Genomic DNA, 17,925 nt, shown 5'->3' with positions numbered 1-17,925 from the left:
ACAACACAACAAAACAACTCAAACAACAACTAAAAACCATTCATCACAGTTACAAAACAAAAACAACATACATGTTATACTGGACCTAGTTCCATTAATAGTACCTCCCAAAAAGTAATTTTTAGCATACTTTGTAAATGGTCAGATATATTTCACAGTTATATATCAATGTAATGTCAATCAACTAAACATTAGCAGACACCGAACATTGTTTTGCAAATAAATACTCTTTCAGTAATTCTTTAAATTTGTATTTGCTATTTTCTTGAATGATTTGTCCCGGCAGAATATTGATTGTTTACTCTGAAATCTTGTAAACCAAGACAATAATGAGCTGATGACAGTGTTTTTGTTTTTTACACCCACTCTCTGGATGCATGTATTTTATTTTATTTTATTTTATTTTATTTTATTTTATTTTATTTTATTTTTATTTTTATTTTTATTTTTATTTTATTTATTTATTTCAAACATGCAAAGAACAAAACAAAATGAAGCAAATTAAGACAAAAACAAAATAACATTTAAATGAACAGAATCTATATTCCAGTACATACAAGTCTGAATTCTGCATGGTCGAAAAGGAGTAGGAAGAAGTATAAACTTATTAAATCCTACCCCTCAAGTGCTTTTACACCTTTATCACTAACTTAATACAACAATCAAACAATACATTTTTCCTAATTTTAGCATTGAACCATAACAAATACATAAAGCAGTAATTGAATTATACACAACAATACGTTCATGGCAGTACAGTCATACAAACAGACTCAACAATTCAACAATTTTCTTCTATAATTACAGCAGATTTACCACTACAACATCATCCATAAACAAACAGCCTTCATTGTCATTATTAAGTACTGTACCTCTCAAGAATCAATTCTTTATATCTTTTTTTTCATGTAGTTTATGTGTATCTGTAAAATTTTTCAATGTTTTCGGGCATGTAAATTGAATTATTGTGCTTTTCTTCTGACTAAGATTGTTTTGATTCTTGATATTTGTGTTATTATGTATGTTTTGCTAGTGCATTAATGTTAAATTTCATTGCATGTTCGCAATAAATCACTAAATCACTAAAAACCAAACTTCTTTCAATAAAAAGAGAATTAAAAAAAAAAAAAAAAAAAAGAAAGGTTAAATCTAGAGGAAAAATTCATTTGGGAACTGCCACAAAAGTAACACAGGGTTAATGACTAGAGTAATTATCCAACAGGAGGATGGGGACTATTGGCCGAGTCAGTTCAGATGGTCCATTATCTTTTCCATAAAACCTCTGAGTGCTGTTTGTCGTCCTCAGATGACAGTGAAGAAGACGCTGTCAGAGTTCAGACGTACTCACCACGACAACTGGCAGGAGCATCGTCAGTGTTTCACCGACGACCAGCTGCTGGTGCTGACGGACCTGCTGGTGTCGCCGTGTTACTACGCCTAGACGGCCTCGTCGGACCCCCACAGACGGACAGACCGAAGCCGCGTCAGGATAACCACACCTCCTGTCGCTGTGGGAACGTAGCCGTCCACCGCCGCCCTCAACGACCTGTTAACACAACGTCTGACGGGGTTAAAGCAGAGCAAAGCGCTGCCTCTTGAACCTCACGTCGCCACTGTTGGCCTTTAGTAAACCCAGCAGGAAAGTCCTGAGCACAACGGTTTCTAATATTTAATTTACTTGGTGTGTTTATTGTTTTGCCAAGCAGCTCCGCAGCCCCAAAGGTGGCTTTTTATAGACTGGATTCAACTAATCACCCACTGAAATATACTTCTCAGCTTAGTAGTTCATTACAGTTTTATTACCTTTTATTATGTTAATACATGTTTGAGCAAATATTAAAACAAACACAGAGGTGAGTAGTGTGATCCTGTAAATGTAGTAAGACACTAAGTTAAACTGTAGTCTCATAATATCATCAATATAACTGTTACAGTTATTACCTACAGATTTATTTTCATATTTAACAGCAGAGATGTGAGCTTTAACACAGAATGATATTATTCATGAAACACCTATTTTAGTGAAATAAGAGATATTTCAGCCTGAGTTCCCCTAAAGCTTCACCATAACCGAATAAGGACCAGATCCACTAAAGCAGGGATGTCAAACTCCAAAGCCCAACATGATCTCAAATGTATAATAGTAACACAATAACCTATAAATAATGACAACTATCAACTTTTCTTTATGTTTTAGAGTGAAAATATCAAAATTACATTTTTAAAATGTTTACATCTACAAACTCTCCTTCAAAAAAATGTGAATAACATGAACAACCTGAAATTTCTGAAAGAAAATAGCAATATTCTGCCTCAGTTTATCATGTACATTACAACTTACAGATCACAGTGGATCTGTAAATGCACAAACCATTTATTAACAATAATATTGATAAAATTGTACTTTCTTCTCTTAATATATTTCAGGTTGTTCATATTTGTTCAGGTTGTTCACTTTTTTTGTGAAATTGGTTAGACATTTTCATGGAATTTTCCTTTTTTTTTACACTTTAACAAAGGGAACAATTTGGAGTTGTCATTATTTATAAGTCATTATGATAGTATTTAACTACTCTGACCCACTTGAGACTGGTTGAGATTGGTCTGTATGTGACCCCTGAATTAAAATGATTTAAACATCCTTCATTAATATCTCAGGAACTTTGTATTTCACAAATTCATCCCGCGGGCCAAACTGGACTCTTTAGTGAGCCGGTTTCGGCCCACAGGCCATATGTTTGACACCTCTGCACCAAAGGATCAAGGGGTTTTGGCTACGTTCACAGCAGGGCTTAATGCACAATTTGGATTTTTGGTGAAATCTGATTTTTGGTTTGCTCGTTCATATTACACATCAAATATGACTTCTATCAGTTTTGAGTATGAATTGAATGCGACCCTGAAGTGACCCGCATTCGCAAAAGAGGTCCTGAGGCAGTGCATGACCTACATCGACACGCACACAATATGATTTCCTACTGTTCCTCCTCCTGGGACGCAGACTTGTGACGTTTGTTACATTTCAGTGACGTAAAGGTCGGATAAATGCGACCTGCCTGTTCAGACTGAAGTCGCATTGCAAAATATCAGATACGTATTGAATTTAGGACCACATATGAAAGTGGCCTGGGTCAGATTAGAAAAAATCGTTTTAGTGCTGTTCAAACTGTCTTTAACAGATCGGATATAGGTCACATACGGGCAAAAAAGTCAGATTTGGGCCACATTTGCCTGCAGTCTGAACGTAGCCTTATGCAGTCACAAAACAGGTGTAAATGAGTCCAAAACATTGTGTGCAATTTACAAAACATCTGCAAAGTGTGGATTCATTGCAAAATTCACTGCCAAGCAGATAGCATCAGTGCTGCACCTGAGGGATTTGCACGGAATATTCATATGTTCAGTGAAAAATCAGCCCTTTTCTTTGCAAATAAGCCTCAACGCAAATTGCCACACAGTTTAAGTGGTGTAAACGCTGTCGGCTGAAGTTGGTGGAAGCTGAACTCAAACTCACCTCTGACTCGGAGTGTTTCTGTCTGGATTTCCAAGTCTTTGTGTGTGAGGTTTGAGTGATTCTGAATTAATGTTTCATGATGTCATCGGGGGAATCTTCAGAAGGATGAGGTCGGCTTGTGTGTTAAATTTACCTAAATAGAAGAATCCCTTATGATCAGATAGCTATAATACAAACCATCCCATAACTGAGGACAACATTAATGACTGATGGGCTGCTAATTAAGTTACAACTGCACTGTATGTAAATGCACACAGTCTTTTTTGGAGTTCGGAGACGGCAAACAGAACATCAGTACTAATGTTTCTGCAGATACGTTCAGCGACACGACATTATTTTTGAAGTCAGACATTAATCCTGACATTACTACCTGGAGCCAATGTTGGTGGATATTTCAGGAAAATCTGTTACAGATTGTGTAGAGCTCTGCAAGTGTTCATTTCTGCAAACTCAAGACACACAATCTGAGTGCTTTTCCATTTTAGTTATGGACAAACCTGGGACTGAAATGTGGGGCAAACATCTGGAACAGTGGAATTTCTTCAGATTGCACTGAGGTGTAAAACTGTGTGATTAAAGCAGCCGTTTGATTGCCGCCATACCACACAATTCCCTGTGCGTTTAGGGCAATCGATTCTTTGTGGATCTGGCTCTAAATATATAGAATTATTTAAATATGTTTCTCTCAGTATCGCACACTGGAGTGACATTTCTACAGTCATAACATAATGTCAGACTCGATCTATTGCACTAAATAATGATATGAATTACTGCATATCATATAAATGTGATTAACTAAGAGGAATTCCCTGTGTACATCAGTAATAATAATATAAACTATGTAAAATGGTGTAATATTGTATACATATTGTACTGATGTTTACTGTTAAATAAACCCCCTGAATCATTTGTAAAGAGCAGTTTTGTTTTGTTTTTTTAATTTTATTTTAGTGGTAGGAGCTGTGCGATCATATCACTCTGGCCTCTTCCGCAGCTCGTGGAGATGCTGTAGCACCAAACCAACTGCACAGATGCTACTATAGATCACAGCCAATAAAACTGGAAACTGGTTACGACAGCTTTTCTGTTGCACTTCTTGTTGACTTTGATATTTTCACTGAGCTGAGATGTACACTGGCAGAATGAGAAGATGTACAGCTCTGTGACGCTGTCGTGATGGTGATGATGATGATGATGTAGGTGTCTCAGATTTGTTTGGTTAAATGTGACTCGTCATTTATCCAACACTGATGCCCACATTTTGTCTGAATCACTATATTTTGATTAAGCTTCATTTTTAACTCCTTAACCCTCGTGTTAAAAGTGTTAAAAGATAAATGAGAAAGCAGCAGCAAATCTTTTCACAGTGACATGTTTTTACATCAGTTCCCAAACCACTTACTTTTCAGAAATATGTGAGAACATTTACTACATCATGGTTTTCATTCCGAAACACATTAATAACAAGTGTTCAGAGAATGCAAACCTCCACCAAGCACCCTAAACGGTGTGCATGTGTGGATCGACTACTTCTTTTTAAATTAAAGTTTCCAGGTTGTTCCATACAGCAGAAAAAGTTGAAGCTTGGTACCAGTCATGTGTATGTCAAATTCTATTAAATTCCAATTAATATTTGTTGAGTTATAATGAAAAATGTGTGGTAAATGGGATTTTCAATGTTAAATGTAAATGTCCAGAGAGTCCACATTCCACAGTGGATGTGGACAATTGTGCCAGATACAAGATATTGTTCTAAGCTACGGGTGGATCAAATTGGAGGCTTATCGGAGTCGTTCTGAATTTTTTTTAATGAATTTTCGAAAATTGCTCAATGATGAGAGATAGGAAAATTGTAGATTTTGTGACCTTGCTGCGACCTTGAACTTTGGCCTACTAGGCCCAAAATGTAATGGGTTGGTCCCAGGGCCTAGGCCTATCTGTGGGGAAGATTTGGGAAAGATGGTTGGAGTAGTTTTCCTGTAAAGTTGCTAACAAACACACAAAACAAAGTGATCCCAATGGTGCACAGATATACACCCATAAGAAAAATGCACACAACCTTAATGAAAAAAAAGACAAATGCCCACAACTGTATTTCATAATATTTTATTAGCAACAAAAGTAACAAAATTATATACATTGTTAGGTTTAGGGGTTTAGGGGTGAGTATTTGCATGGTTCATAGTTACCTCATTGGAATAATGCCATACTACAAATTGTGGGTATTTGTCTCTTTTTTCTTTAAGGTTGTGGGCATTTGTCTTGGAATTGATCCCAATAGCTCCTGGCGGAGGTAATAAACTGTGCGGACACTATGAGTTAAACAAACATGGCGGTACAGAAAAGAACTCTGGAAGCTAATTCAATTCTTTCAGCTTTCGTGGTTTTACGCAAAATATACGGTAAGCTAACAACGCTAACAATATTCTAGTAGTCTACTATCAAAAGCTAACTAAGGTTAAGGTTAACTTGCTTTTTAATCTTCATATTCTGCGTTTTACTCGCGCAGGAATTAGAATTAGCATTAGCGCGTGTATGCTAACTACCGATGCTAATGCCAACACATTTACAGTAGGGAAATGTACCTCCTTTCGTGCCTCTGATTGGTTAGAAAGGCTCTTCTGTCATTGGCTAAAATTCGGAAAAGCCCTATTGACAGCCTGCCTTGGACATGAGTAAACGCCCCAGATCAAGTAGCCAATCGCGGAAATTCGCACACAGGACTTAGCATTAGCACAAATGTCGCGGTAGCATATTTGTCACTTATGCTAACAAACGCAGGACGTAGCATTAGCATATAGGCCACTGCTTCCAATGTGTGCTTTATATTAAATACTAGTGCTAAATCTGTTACACTAACATGACCTAGCATTAACAGTTAGCACATAGCTCACTGCCGCTATTGTGTGCCGTAGGCGTCAGGCTTTAGCATTAGAATTAGCAATTAGCACGTAGCAGACATTTGGACGATTAAGCTGCCATCAAAGATCCTCAGAGACGAACACCAGATCATCAGAACCATACGATTAATCATCAGTTTTTAGATAATTGATCACCGACGTGAGTATTTTAAAAAACAATATTTAAAAAAATATATTTAAAAAAATTATCATATTCCACTTTGATGTGAATATATCGTAGTTTCTTTCCGCAGTCAACTGAATATCTCTGAGTTATGAACCATAGCAAACATTTATTGAACACTTTATCACCACTGTATGGATCAAATATTTAATCTATTGATCTAGAAAATAACCAGCAGATTAATCAACAGGTAAAATAATAATTAGTTGGAGCATTAACTGTTGCTAAATCCATATCCAAATTTATTGCCTAACATGTTGTAAAATTAGTAATAACACTTAACTAGCCTTATGTTAGCATTAGCATCTTAACAACCAAAGGCTGTAGTCAAAATTAAAGTATTTAAAGTAACATTTAATGTTGGGAAAGGAGGTCCTAACACTGTAACCATACAACTCTGTATATTATAAAATATTATATTATTGAATTTTATCCCTAACAAAAGAATGTTAGAGCATTTTAATAATGTAATTTGCCATTATGGAGTTTGTTTTACATTAATGTATTCCAGCCTTTCTTTGAAGTTTGAGTGAATGAAGTTGAGTTTTATTTAATATTTTTTTACTGTAGGTGTTTGGTTGTTGGTTGTATATACAGAACTAAGTGCATTTTGTCAAATTGTGTTGTCAGTTAATTTCATCTGTATCCTGATCTGATGAAATTAAAAGACAAACTTTTACGTAAGTTTTGGCAGTCATTAAGGTTTTTCTCAGTTGCAACGATGCCAAAATATGAAGACAAAACATGCTAAACTAACGTGTATGTGACATACCATAATGTCTGAATCTGAAATATCCTTCTGTAATAATTTACAGATTAATCCTAACAGCTCCTTCCATAACTTTCAGCTGGAATCTGTTTATAAAATGTATAAAAAGTCACCGAACATTTGAATAAATGCAGATTCATTTATTTAAAATAAATTTCTTAAAATCATTTGTGTGCTGTTAAATATTACAGACAGAGTATTATCAGAGACAGTGTGTCTAATTTGTTTTTCTGTGCGTTACTTGTATTTCATTGTCTTTCCTGTTTTCTCTAAGTGCTGTGGTTTATTCATACTGTTACATTAACAGTGTTTGTGAAAGACTTTTCTAACACATGAACCTGAATGAAAACATCCAGACTGGCCCCATCTGTGTCTGAAACCCTGAGATTTTTTTATCAAGTCCACATGTAGCTCCTCATGGATCAGGATAAGGTCTTGTTCTTTTCTTTATTTTGACTGTTTTTTGTCTGTTTTGTCAGTGTGTCTTTGACTAAACTTTCCAGAGAAAACAGGTGGGCGTCTGAATCTTCTGGCAGAATGGTCCTGACCGCTTCAGCCAGCTGAAACAGGTACTCGGTGTTCTGCCCACTGGGGCCGGTCGAGTTGATGATCTGGTTGGCTATCTCCTCCAGAGGGGCGGGGCCGAGGTAGTCTGGATTGTCCTGAGAGCCGATGTAGAGCAGCGTCTGGCTGGGCGGGGGAGAGAACGGCGGACGGGGATGGAAGGTCACGGTGATGACCTGGTAACCACCTTTTTCTCGGTAGTCGAGGTAGCGTTTCACCTCCTGCTCTCGGCCGGTCGGCAGTTTGTAGGCCACGCCCCACACGCAGCCCTGAGGAACACCAAGGAGGAAAAACACATAACAATGAGGTCATGATGCAACAACGGGGTTAACATCAAAATTAAAACACATTCCATTCATACGGTCTTTTACAAAGGTTATTTCTATTATAAATACAGACATTATCTACTAAAAACATGAGTGATTATATTAATACAGAGCTCAGTCCCTGCTAGTTAAATATATATATGTAAATGACCGTTAAATATGAGGACTTTCCATTAATTATCTGTCGCCTAAATGTAAAATATAAAAAATATTCACAGTGGTTTTCAAAATCCCAATCTTACATCCACAAACTGTCCAACATATAACTAAATAAACATATATAACACCCATTACTTTAACACATACTAAATAATTAGCAGTGGAACCAAATCTTGATAAATATTGACTATCATATTATTTCTTGTTACTCTGGTGCCACATATTGATGTTTTAGGTAAGAATGTTTTTTGTTTGACCCTTTGTTTCAGGAACAATTTGACTGAATGACTTATAATTTGGGACCAAAGTCCAGGATGAAAAGAGTTTGGTGGCCAAAGATCAGTGTGACTTCATGTAATAATGCAATATATCATGAACAAACTGAGGTAGGTGTGAGTGATTTCACAATGTTTAACCCATAAAGACCCAGTGCTACTTTTGTGACAGTTCCTAAATGAATTTTTATTTCTATTTTTTTATATTTCTTCAGTGATTTATTACTATTTATTATCATATTATGCTCTGTATTTTGCATTTTTAAGTGAAAATCACCTACTTTCCTATATTTAATTTACTGATCAAATAGATGTCCAGAAAAGCTCAGACTAAAGTTGAGGGTTATTATATCAAAAACAGAGAAAACTGAAGAAAAAATGAGTATATCAGTAAAATATGTCATTTCTACATCTATGTCATTGATCTAACTCCATGGGTTTTACTGGTGAATCAATGTTGCAGAAAATGACAGTATTTCCATGTTCACTACGGAGCTTCTGAACGTCCAGATGGGTCATATCTGATGACCATGAAAAGATGAATAACTGTATTTTGCACCAGTTATTTACATGTATTTATAGGATTAGTGGATCAACAGGTATTTAACATTTTAGATCAGAAGATGATGTGGTCACCGATGTATGTTTGGGTTTTTATGGGTTAAAAGTAACTGATCTTTCTTTGTCATATGATTACGACAGCACCATCAAAACTTCCCTAGTGATCTAACATTTGTTATAAGTGACCTGTTTATTGGTGTAATTACAGTATTTTCCAGAGAACATTGCACTAACCCATGGGTTTGAGGTATTAATGACTCTAGCACAGGTCGCTCGTCTCCTGAGTTTATTTCAGTCCATTTATAGCAACACTTTAGCATCGTCTGCACTAAGGCGTCCAGGTTTGGTCTGAATTAACCTGCAGAGTTTGTGTAATGTGTTTTGCTACTGAAGAAATAATGATAAAGAATAACTGTAAGTCCTTGAGCTGTGGGTCTGGATTCTCAACATGTAGTAAATTTGATTCACACAGATTCATCAGAGATCAGTGTACACGTTAATAATTCATTAAAGTAAAAGGTATGAAGAGGTAAGGAAACAGTCTGTGTAATTAACAAACACTCCAGCTGTATATACAGTACAGGAGAATATGGATGTGTTTACTTTCTCTAGATATTGTCAAATATATTGTAATGTTCATGCAAAATTAGTGTATACATAGATCACACCAACATAAAGCATCACACACAGAATAAACCTCAAGAAACCAGAGAAAAGAGTTAAATTTAACCTTTATTTTACCAGGAAAAACCCTGGAGTTTGGATCGGTTTTGTGAGGGAAACATAGCCGAGGGGCTGAACTGGTGCACCAACAGTAACAAAAAGGAATTGGGTATGACAATATATCGCCATTCTGTTTCAGTAAAGAACAGCATGTGCACAATTCTATTAATTAATAAGTTAAATGAGCCTTGATTTCACCCAAATAAATGAGTCCAGAAAATAGAAGAAAATAGAGGAACACTACCTTTATCAAATTTAAACGATCTTCCAATAAGATCAACCAGACTCACATTAGGTGAATTTCTTCATATTTGTACAAATGTTCACCTGGACTAGATTTTGGTGATCAAAGGTCAAAGGTTAAGGTCACTAATTAGAGGTTATCGTGATCTAACTTTTCCTAGATAGAAATATGAGATATAGATACAATTTCAATAGAATTAATTCGTCCATGTTTTGACAGACATAAGAACAGCCAATCAGAATTAAGTAGTGCCGCACTGAACCAATCACGCTAGAGCCAAGTGAAGTTAGGTTGACCCACACAACACTGGCATAAGAGCAGCCGCAGCACAGAGTTGCGGTCCGTGCCTACCGCTATACTAATACACGCAAACCATACAGCCACGTAACTGAAATTTAAGACGCTTATAAGACGAGGGTCAATAAATCTTAAGATGGGTGTGTGTGTGTGTGTGTGTGTGTGTGTGTGGGGGGGGGTGAATAAAATGGGGTAATTCTAATGGTGGAGGGAGGAACTTCTCCATAAGTACTGTGACTTATGTATTTCTCTCTCTCACTCTTCACAACTAACTTATGAGTAACAGAAAATTTAAGCTTGACAAAAAGTTATTTGATTTATATCGTGATACATATCGATATTGTCTGATATGAAAAAAAATGATTGTGATATTTTTTTTCCCATATCGTCCAGCCCTAGTTGACAGTAACTGAGAGAAGAGGACAAACAGATTAGAGACCGACTATTCTGTGAATATTTCACTGATTATATGCATTAATTTTTCTTGTCTTTTCTTGAGCTGAACAACAGATTTCCCCTCAGGATTAATAAAGTTAATGCGAAACTGATTAGTAATTAATTATTGTTGGACGTTGTTTCTACTAGTGGCTTCGGGATAAAACGAGGCTTCTCAACTGGAATTATTGACTAAGAGGAAAATAATAGCTCAAAAACTGTTCCCACCTACATTTTCCATGGTTCAGTTGGATGTTCAGTATTTAGTTACCTTAGCCTTTTATTACTTTCATTAAAGATGTTCATTTCAGACATGAACAATGTGTTTTTTCACTGTCAAAATCAGATGGGATCAGCCAATAAAGCTTCATTTCTTGACATTTTTTGGGCATTATTGTGCAAAAATCCCATAATTACCTTTGAGAATACTGTAATTCAAGTAGCCTGAGAGGAAACAAGAATTCAGCCCATTTCTGTGGGTTGACATGATGCAGATTTTCACTAACACAGGTGTTTTCAGGTTACGTGTGTGATCGACAGCTGGAACCCATCACTCATCAGACTCAGACAAATGTGGCTCAACACCGAAGTCTGGAAAAGTGTTTTGTCAACATGAAACCCCTTCAGGTTCATCTACGTCTATGTTTAGTCTTTTCATGTGGACCATGAAGAAATATCTGCAGAAAAAAACAGTAAGTGCTTTCTAATTCTGGTGTTTCTGCCGCTTAATTTCAGCTCCTGCAGTTTTAATTATCAGCGTTTTACTCCTCGAATTATCATTATGTCACTGTTTATCCACATAATTCATCTCCATATTGCTGCATAAACATGTTTTTAATCCCTAACAATGTTTTTTTCCACATCACAAGACTCCCTCACTTTCTCTCCATCTCTCATGTGATGACTGAAATAAATTATCTCTCATCCAAGGTCAGAACACAATGCGCTGTCCTTCCCATTGTTTCATTCGTATGAGATCTACCACCTCCTTCCCTCAGCGTTTGCACTCGTTGGCCTCGTTCTGAGCGAATCTCGGAGGAACGAGCCGCGCACCGCTAAACATGCTACGACCCTCGGATAATCTGAACCACAACCCAACGTTGGTTAGAGTGATTTAGGCTTAAAGTGTCTGAGGGTTTGGATTGTCGGGTCTGCCGCAGAGTTAGATTCTATGTAGCCTTGGCTTTGGAAGCATAAACCAACAGCTGATAAATAAAAGATGATAAACGACAGGACGCTCAGATCAAAGTAGAGATCTGTGTTCTGGTTTCAGTTTGAGGCCTGTGATTGCTTGTCTTTCCTCGGAATACAACAAACGTAACAGGTCAGTAATGCTCCTTTCATGTGCTATGGGAAATATGGTAAATACTATTAACGAACTCGAAACTTGCACATGATGTATTTTCCACTGGAGAACTGGGGGAAATTTTGATACAAGAGCTTCGGAGATGAAAATAACCTTTGAACTTTTCAACATGGGAGCAAAGAGGGATTAATTACGAATGATAAACACTGCTTTTATTAAGTTCTGTTGCAGTTAGCTGATGATTTTGCACATTTATAGTCTGCACAATTTGGAAAAAAAAAAAAAGGTGGAGTTTGCATGTTCTCCCCGCGTGTGTGTGTGTGCGTGTGTGTGGGGGGGTTTCTTCAGTACTCTGGCTTCCATAGACATGCCTTAATAGGTTAATTACTTAAGATAAGGCCCAATCCCAATTCACCCCTTGGCCCTCTCCCTTACCCCTCCCCTTGAAACGAACTTGCACAAGTAGGGGTTGAAACATTCTCCTATGAAATGAGACAACCCTTCCAGACCTGTTACGTCATCAGCAGTCATCGATTCTGCTATAAACAGACACGACAACTTTGTTTCCGAAAGAATTCTCCATGCTGTCAGCAGCTGTAACTGTCTGTGTTGCATGGGCTGAAATGCAATCTATAACGGTGGCTGTGGCTCAGTTGGTAGAGCGGGTTGTCCAATGACCAGAGGGTCGGCGGTTCGAATCCTGTCCACATGTCAAAGTGTCATTGGGCAAGACACTGAACCCTAAATTGCTCCCAGTAGGGCCAGGCAGTGCCTTGTGTGTGTGTGTGTGTGTGTGTGTGTGTGTGTGTGTGTGTGTGTGTGTGTGTGTGTGTGTGTGTGTGTGTGTGTGTGTGTGTGTGTGTGTGTGTGTGAATGGGTGAATGTGAGGAATTGTAAAGCGCTTTGGGCACCATGAAGGTGTAGAAAATGCGCTATATAAGTTCAGTCCATTTATGATACATTGAAATGGCATTGGGGTGGTGCAGTGGTTAGCACTCATGCCTCACAGCAAGAAGGTCCTGGGTTCGATTCCAACACCAGTTGATGGGGGGTGGGACCTTTCTGTGTGGAGTTTGCATGTTCTCCCCGTGTCTGCGTGGGTTCTCTCCGGGTACTCCGGCTTCCTCCCACCATCCAAACACATGCACTGATAGGTTACTTGGTTAATCTAAATTGCCCATAGGTGTGAATGTGAGAGTGATTGTTTGTCTCTATATGTTCAGCCCTGAGATGAACTGGCGACTTGTCCAGGGTGTACCCCGCCTTCGCCCCTATGTAGCTGGGATAGGCTCCAAGCAACCCCCGTGACCCTAGTGAGGATAAAGCGGGTTCAGAAAATGAATGAATGAAATGGCATTAAACGCTCGATCAAATGATTAAGCTGTTTACGAAGAAAACGCTTACATTTGTGAGCTTCTTTCGTCACACTACCACACTTTTTTGCTGTGTTCACCTCCATCTTGCTGATGATCCAAACAGAATTATGGGAGATTTCTCATTCACCTCTGTTTGTAATGTAGTCCTGAAAAATCTCTGTTTTGTGGTCCAAACAGCCCTCCCCCTTAGCCCTTCCCTTCCGACTCATCGAGAATCAGGACACCCCTACCCTTCACGTGAATGTGCAAAACGAAGGGGGAGGGGCCAAAGACTGAATTGGGATTGGGCCAGAAATGCCCATAGGTGTAAACGTGAGAGTGATAGGTTGTTCGTCTCTATACATGTCCCTGCAACCCTCTTGAGGAATTCAGAAGATGAATGAAAGAAAGAAAGAAAGAAAGAAAGAAAGAAAGAAAGAAAGAAAGGAAAAAATGCCGTAGCAGATAAATTAACCCGTCCAAAACTGTGTGTGAAGGCACCTATTGAAGTCTAATGCTGCCTTCATGTGCTATAGGGAGGATGATCCTTTCCACTTGAGAATTTGAATTTACATGTACGTTGCGTTCAAGTGCTTTTGTTATCATAGCGAAATGAAAAATGGCTGAAACAAAATTTAATGTGACCTGCTACTTGGATAAAACAATTTTGGACATGTTAATCATCTCCTACCTTTTTTTTTTGTTTTTGCAAATTATGGATGCTATAAATGTGCAAAATCAGCAGCAGCAGCACAGTAATAAAAGCAGTTTTTATCATCTATGATGAATCCCTCACTGCTCCCTGCCATGTTGAAAAGTTCAAAGGTGATTTTCATCTCAGCAGCTCGTGTATCAAAATTTTTTCCCAGTTCTCCAATGGAAAATGCAACGTGAGGAGCGTTCATGTGCAATTTTTGAGTTCCTAAATAGTATTTGCCATAATTGCCATAGCACATGAAGGCAGGATAAGTCACATTACATTCATTTTTAGGGCTGCAGTTAATGATTATTTTCACTTTTGATTTCATGTGTTCCGTATTTACTTGACTAATCGGTTATGGCTGGTTTTAGATCTGAAATGAAAGACAAATAAAGGAGACAAATTGTGGTATTAAATTATTCATAAAAGACACAAACACATTTTGTTATTTAGTGCTTATTTTGTTCATGTTGTTTTTTAATGCTATAAAAACCAACAGAAACATAAAAGGGGTTCAAATGTAGTAATTTTCTTGTTATAGCTGATGAAAAAGAAAATGACAAATGCATTTGTATGCTGATTTTAACCCTGTAAAAACAACACAGCTAAAGGTGGAATAAGACTTTTAGACAGTACTGTATTTAACCCAGGAGAAGGTTTAGAACTCTCACCTCTGGGTCTTCCACCAGCGTCACGACCCGGCCAGGCTGGAGAAGAGATGAAAACAGCAGGATTAGTGTCAAACATGGATGTAAAAAAGGACAAGTACAAGTAAAGAGAGAAAATAGTCAATTAAATATCTCTGGGGCACTAGTTTCACCTGTAAATGGAAGAAAATACTGATTCAGATTTATTAATGTTCTAACGAAAACAACAGGTCAAATCGTATAAATAATAACACAGACATTAGGGTTATGACGGCTTTCATTGTTTTGAAAAAGGTCAAACATTTTAAGATGGTTTTAACTGACTTGGATGAGACCGAAAAACTGCAGTCATACTAGACTTAATTTTCAGTTGAAGCTGCATTTAATTTTCACTGTTGATTTAATGTGTTTTCATTTGTTGTGTCAATGTGTTGTCAGTCACAACATTATGACACTGTCAGGTAAAGTGGTATTAATGGTGTTTATCTCATTCCAATGTGACCTGTCAGCGGGTGGATATATTAAGCAGCAAGTGAACATGTAAACCTGGAGATGGAGATGCTGACCGTTATTATATGGCCTTTGTCAAAGTCACTCAGTTCCACATATTGCTCATTTTTCTGCTTCAAACACATCAGCTTCGACAACTAAATGTTCACTTGCTGACTCATAAATCCCACCTGGTGACAGGTACCATTGTAATGACATAATCAATATTAACACTTCTCCTGTCAGTGGTCACAATGTTATGACATATTGGAGTACAGGTATATGAAACGCAATACAGAAAAACTATTGAGTACAAGATCCTTATTAGAAATTTAATTCAAACTATTTATCCCCATAAGGCAATTTAGTTTACAGACTACCCGCCAATATATTACTGGCTAATATTAGCCGATATATCTTTACATGAATGGCAATGTCAGATATTTATTTTAGGGTATTTTTTCATTAATTTGTATGTTTGGATTTGTGTTCATTCATAGACAATGTGGTGAATGACCGAGGAAGTAAAGACAAAGGAAGTAAGGACAAAGGCCAGATCAGCAACAGGTACTGGCCAAAATACTTATTTAAATATTGATATTGGCTATGAATTTTGCAAATTTAGATTGCAATGTAAAAGATAAATACAGTTAGATTGTGCAAATAGAAAAGTAGCAGTAGTTAATAAGACTAATAACTGAAGTAATGAAGCAATGACAAATATGTAAAATTAACAAAACAGTGTAAAACATGTAATAAACTATTTTACTGCAACAGTGATTATTACACCCTAATTTCTCAAGTCCAACTGAATACACTGACTTAAGTTTTATTTGAGGAATTACACATTTTTTCAATTGCATTTTCCTACATTTTAGGGGCAAATTTTGAACGGTTTACTCCATTTCATCTGTGACAGTTTTGGTTGCAGATAGTTGCATTGTTATTATTATTAATGTCAATAACACTGAATTACCCAGTAGAAATTTTTACATGAAACGGGAACACTTGAATGCATCACTAATAATCCAATGACGCATTTATCATGTATTTTCCTTAAACTGACATTCTGCTCTTTGAATTTTAGAACTTTAAGGATGTTTTCATGCTCATTGATTCGTAGACTTTGATTTAAGGACTCTTTTGGAGACGAGTATCTAGGTTTACTGTCTCCCCCTGAAAGCCACAGGACTGCCTCCACCTGTCTCGGTCCGGGATGCACTCACCTTGCCAGGTACTCCCCGGTGGTCGGTGCTGCCTTGCCAAAACCGCCGACTGAAGCCTTTGATATAACCAATTCTCTTTTCTTCATAGGGAAAATCCACTTTCCATATCAGAGAGCCGTAACCGAAAACCCACATGGTACCTAGTTAGTCTGGCTCGGTGCTGCTAATGTTAAATATGACGATTACAAGGACGGTTAAATTTGGACCGGAGCCGGCTGAGTCTGACGTGAATTTAAAACGACAGCTGCATAATCACACCAATGATCACCTGTAAATTAAATACAGGAATACAAGCATAAATACTGATAAAAGTTGGTGTGACAGTAGCTAACAGTCATATTAGCAGAGTCATTGAACTACACTGTTAATAATAGTAGCTCATGTTAGCACGCACTTCCGCTTAGGCACTTTCAAAATAAATCGTCGATGTGACGGCGCTGCGATATTTTGACAGAGATAAGTCGTAAATATGAAGAAATTACTTGTATAAAATGAAATTAATGTGTTTTACAATAACTCTATATCAACGATTGCATGCGGTATTTATAAGTTGTTTTATTAAAAATAGTTTCTGATTTTATTTCGAAGGCGCAGACTTATACCGGATATTGAAGTGAAATCTCGCTTGTCACAATCTCGTCACGACAACATTTAATCTCTCCGCCCACTCCGGGAAAAGCTGACGACTTTAAAAAAAAAAAAAAAAAACGCTAGAAACGCACGAGTTTTCAGCCTTTTTGTGTTTACAGACCGAGAAGACGAGGACTAATCACAGCGTGTAAAAGAAGAGCAGTGTTCCCATCCAGCTGGAGGCTGGTGCATTCGGCTGATGTAAGTCATGGATTCACTCATCTTTTGGCTCAGTTTAAGTCCATACCTGCTCCTGTCAGAAAGACTCCCAATATTTGCATGTTAGAAAGAAAAATAAAACATTGGAATAGACACCATTCATCATTTTAACAAGATATTTTCATATTATAGAAGTAGGGCTGGTTGACATAATGGTAAAGATATTGATATGTGCTGTTATTTATGTATTATCCTATTACACAGTTTTCTTTTGATATGATTCATTTTGTCTATATTGTCAGTTAAAATGTTAATATTTTTCATGCATTTTTCATTTATGTGCAAACATTTTATGATTTTTGCAAAAGGACAAAATTTATTTGATATTTTCACCTCTAAATTTCTTGAATGTTCTGCTGTTGATGATTTTTTATTGTTTATTGTTGACCACAACTGACACGA

The 17,925-nt window shown here is 37.2% G+C and overlaps 3 protein-coding genes and 1 long non-coding RNA gene across 14 annotated transcripts in view; 3 read left to right on the top strand and 1 right to left on the bottom strand.

The window, feature by feature from the left end:
• psme4b (proteasome activator subunit 4b) overlaps positions 1–1,879 on the top strand; it is a 95,164-nt gene extending 93,285 nt beyond the window's left edge. The window contains exon 47 of the mRNA XM_030121768.1: positions 1,307–1,879. Coding sequence (XP_029977628.1) covers positions 1,307–1,441 — 135 coding nt within the window. The 3' untranslated portion in view covers positions 1,442–1,879. The remainder of the gene's footprint in view (positions 1–1,306) is intronic.
• Positions 1,880–3,155: 1,276 nt separating this feature from the next.
• Positions 3,156–4,866, top strand: LOC115410228 (uncharacterized). The gene is made up of 2 exons (XR_003934073.1): positions 3,156–3,548; positions 4,250–4,866. It is a non-coding gene; the product is annotated as an uncharacterized LOC115410228 (long non-coding RNA).
• A 2,626-nt stretch (positions 4,867–7,492) lies between these two features.
• On the bottom strand, positions 7,493–17,037 carry chac2 (ChaC, cation transport regulator homolog 2 (E. coli)). Its single transcript, XM_030122530.1, has 3 exons — positions 16,675–17,037; positions 14,984–15,019; positions 7,493–8,200 (listed from the first exon to the last, which is right to left on the bottom strand). The coding sequence occupies exons 1-3, from the start codon at positions 16,807–16,809 to the stop codon at positions 7,790–7,792; spliced, it is 582 nt and encodes a 193-aa protein (XP_029978390.1). The 5' UTR covers positions 16,810–17,037; the 3' UTR covers positions 7,493–7,789.
• A 360-nt stretch (positions 17,038–17,397) lies between these two features.
• Positions 17,398–17,925, top strand: part of nrxn1a (neurexin 1a) — a 150,633-nt gene continuing 150,105 nt past the window's right edge. For 6 of the 11 annotated variants that reach the window (XM_030163344.1, XM_030163349.1, XM_030163340.1 and 3 more), the window contains exon 1: positions 17,399–17,505. The gene's annotated coding sequence lies outside the window, so the exon portion shown is untranslated. Of the gene's footprint in view, positions 17,506–17,925 lie in introns of all 11 variants that reach the window. The other 5 variants (XM_030163350.1, XM_030163343.1, XM_030163347.1 and 2 more) reach the window with 2 other exon arrangements.

The sequence above is a fragment of the Sphaeramia orbicularis genome, chromosome 19 (genome assembly GCF_902148855.1).
Source record: "Sphaeramia orbicularis chromosome 19, fSphaOr1.1, whole genome shotgun sequence".
Taxonomy (NCBI): domain Eukaryota; kingdom Metazoa; phylum Chordata; class Actinopteri; order Kurtiformes; family Apogonidae; genus Sphaeramia; species Sphaeramia orbicularis.
This window is presented reverse-complemented; position numbering and strand designations above follow the sequence as displayed.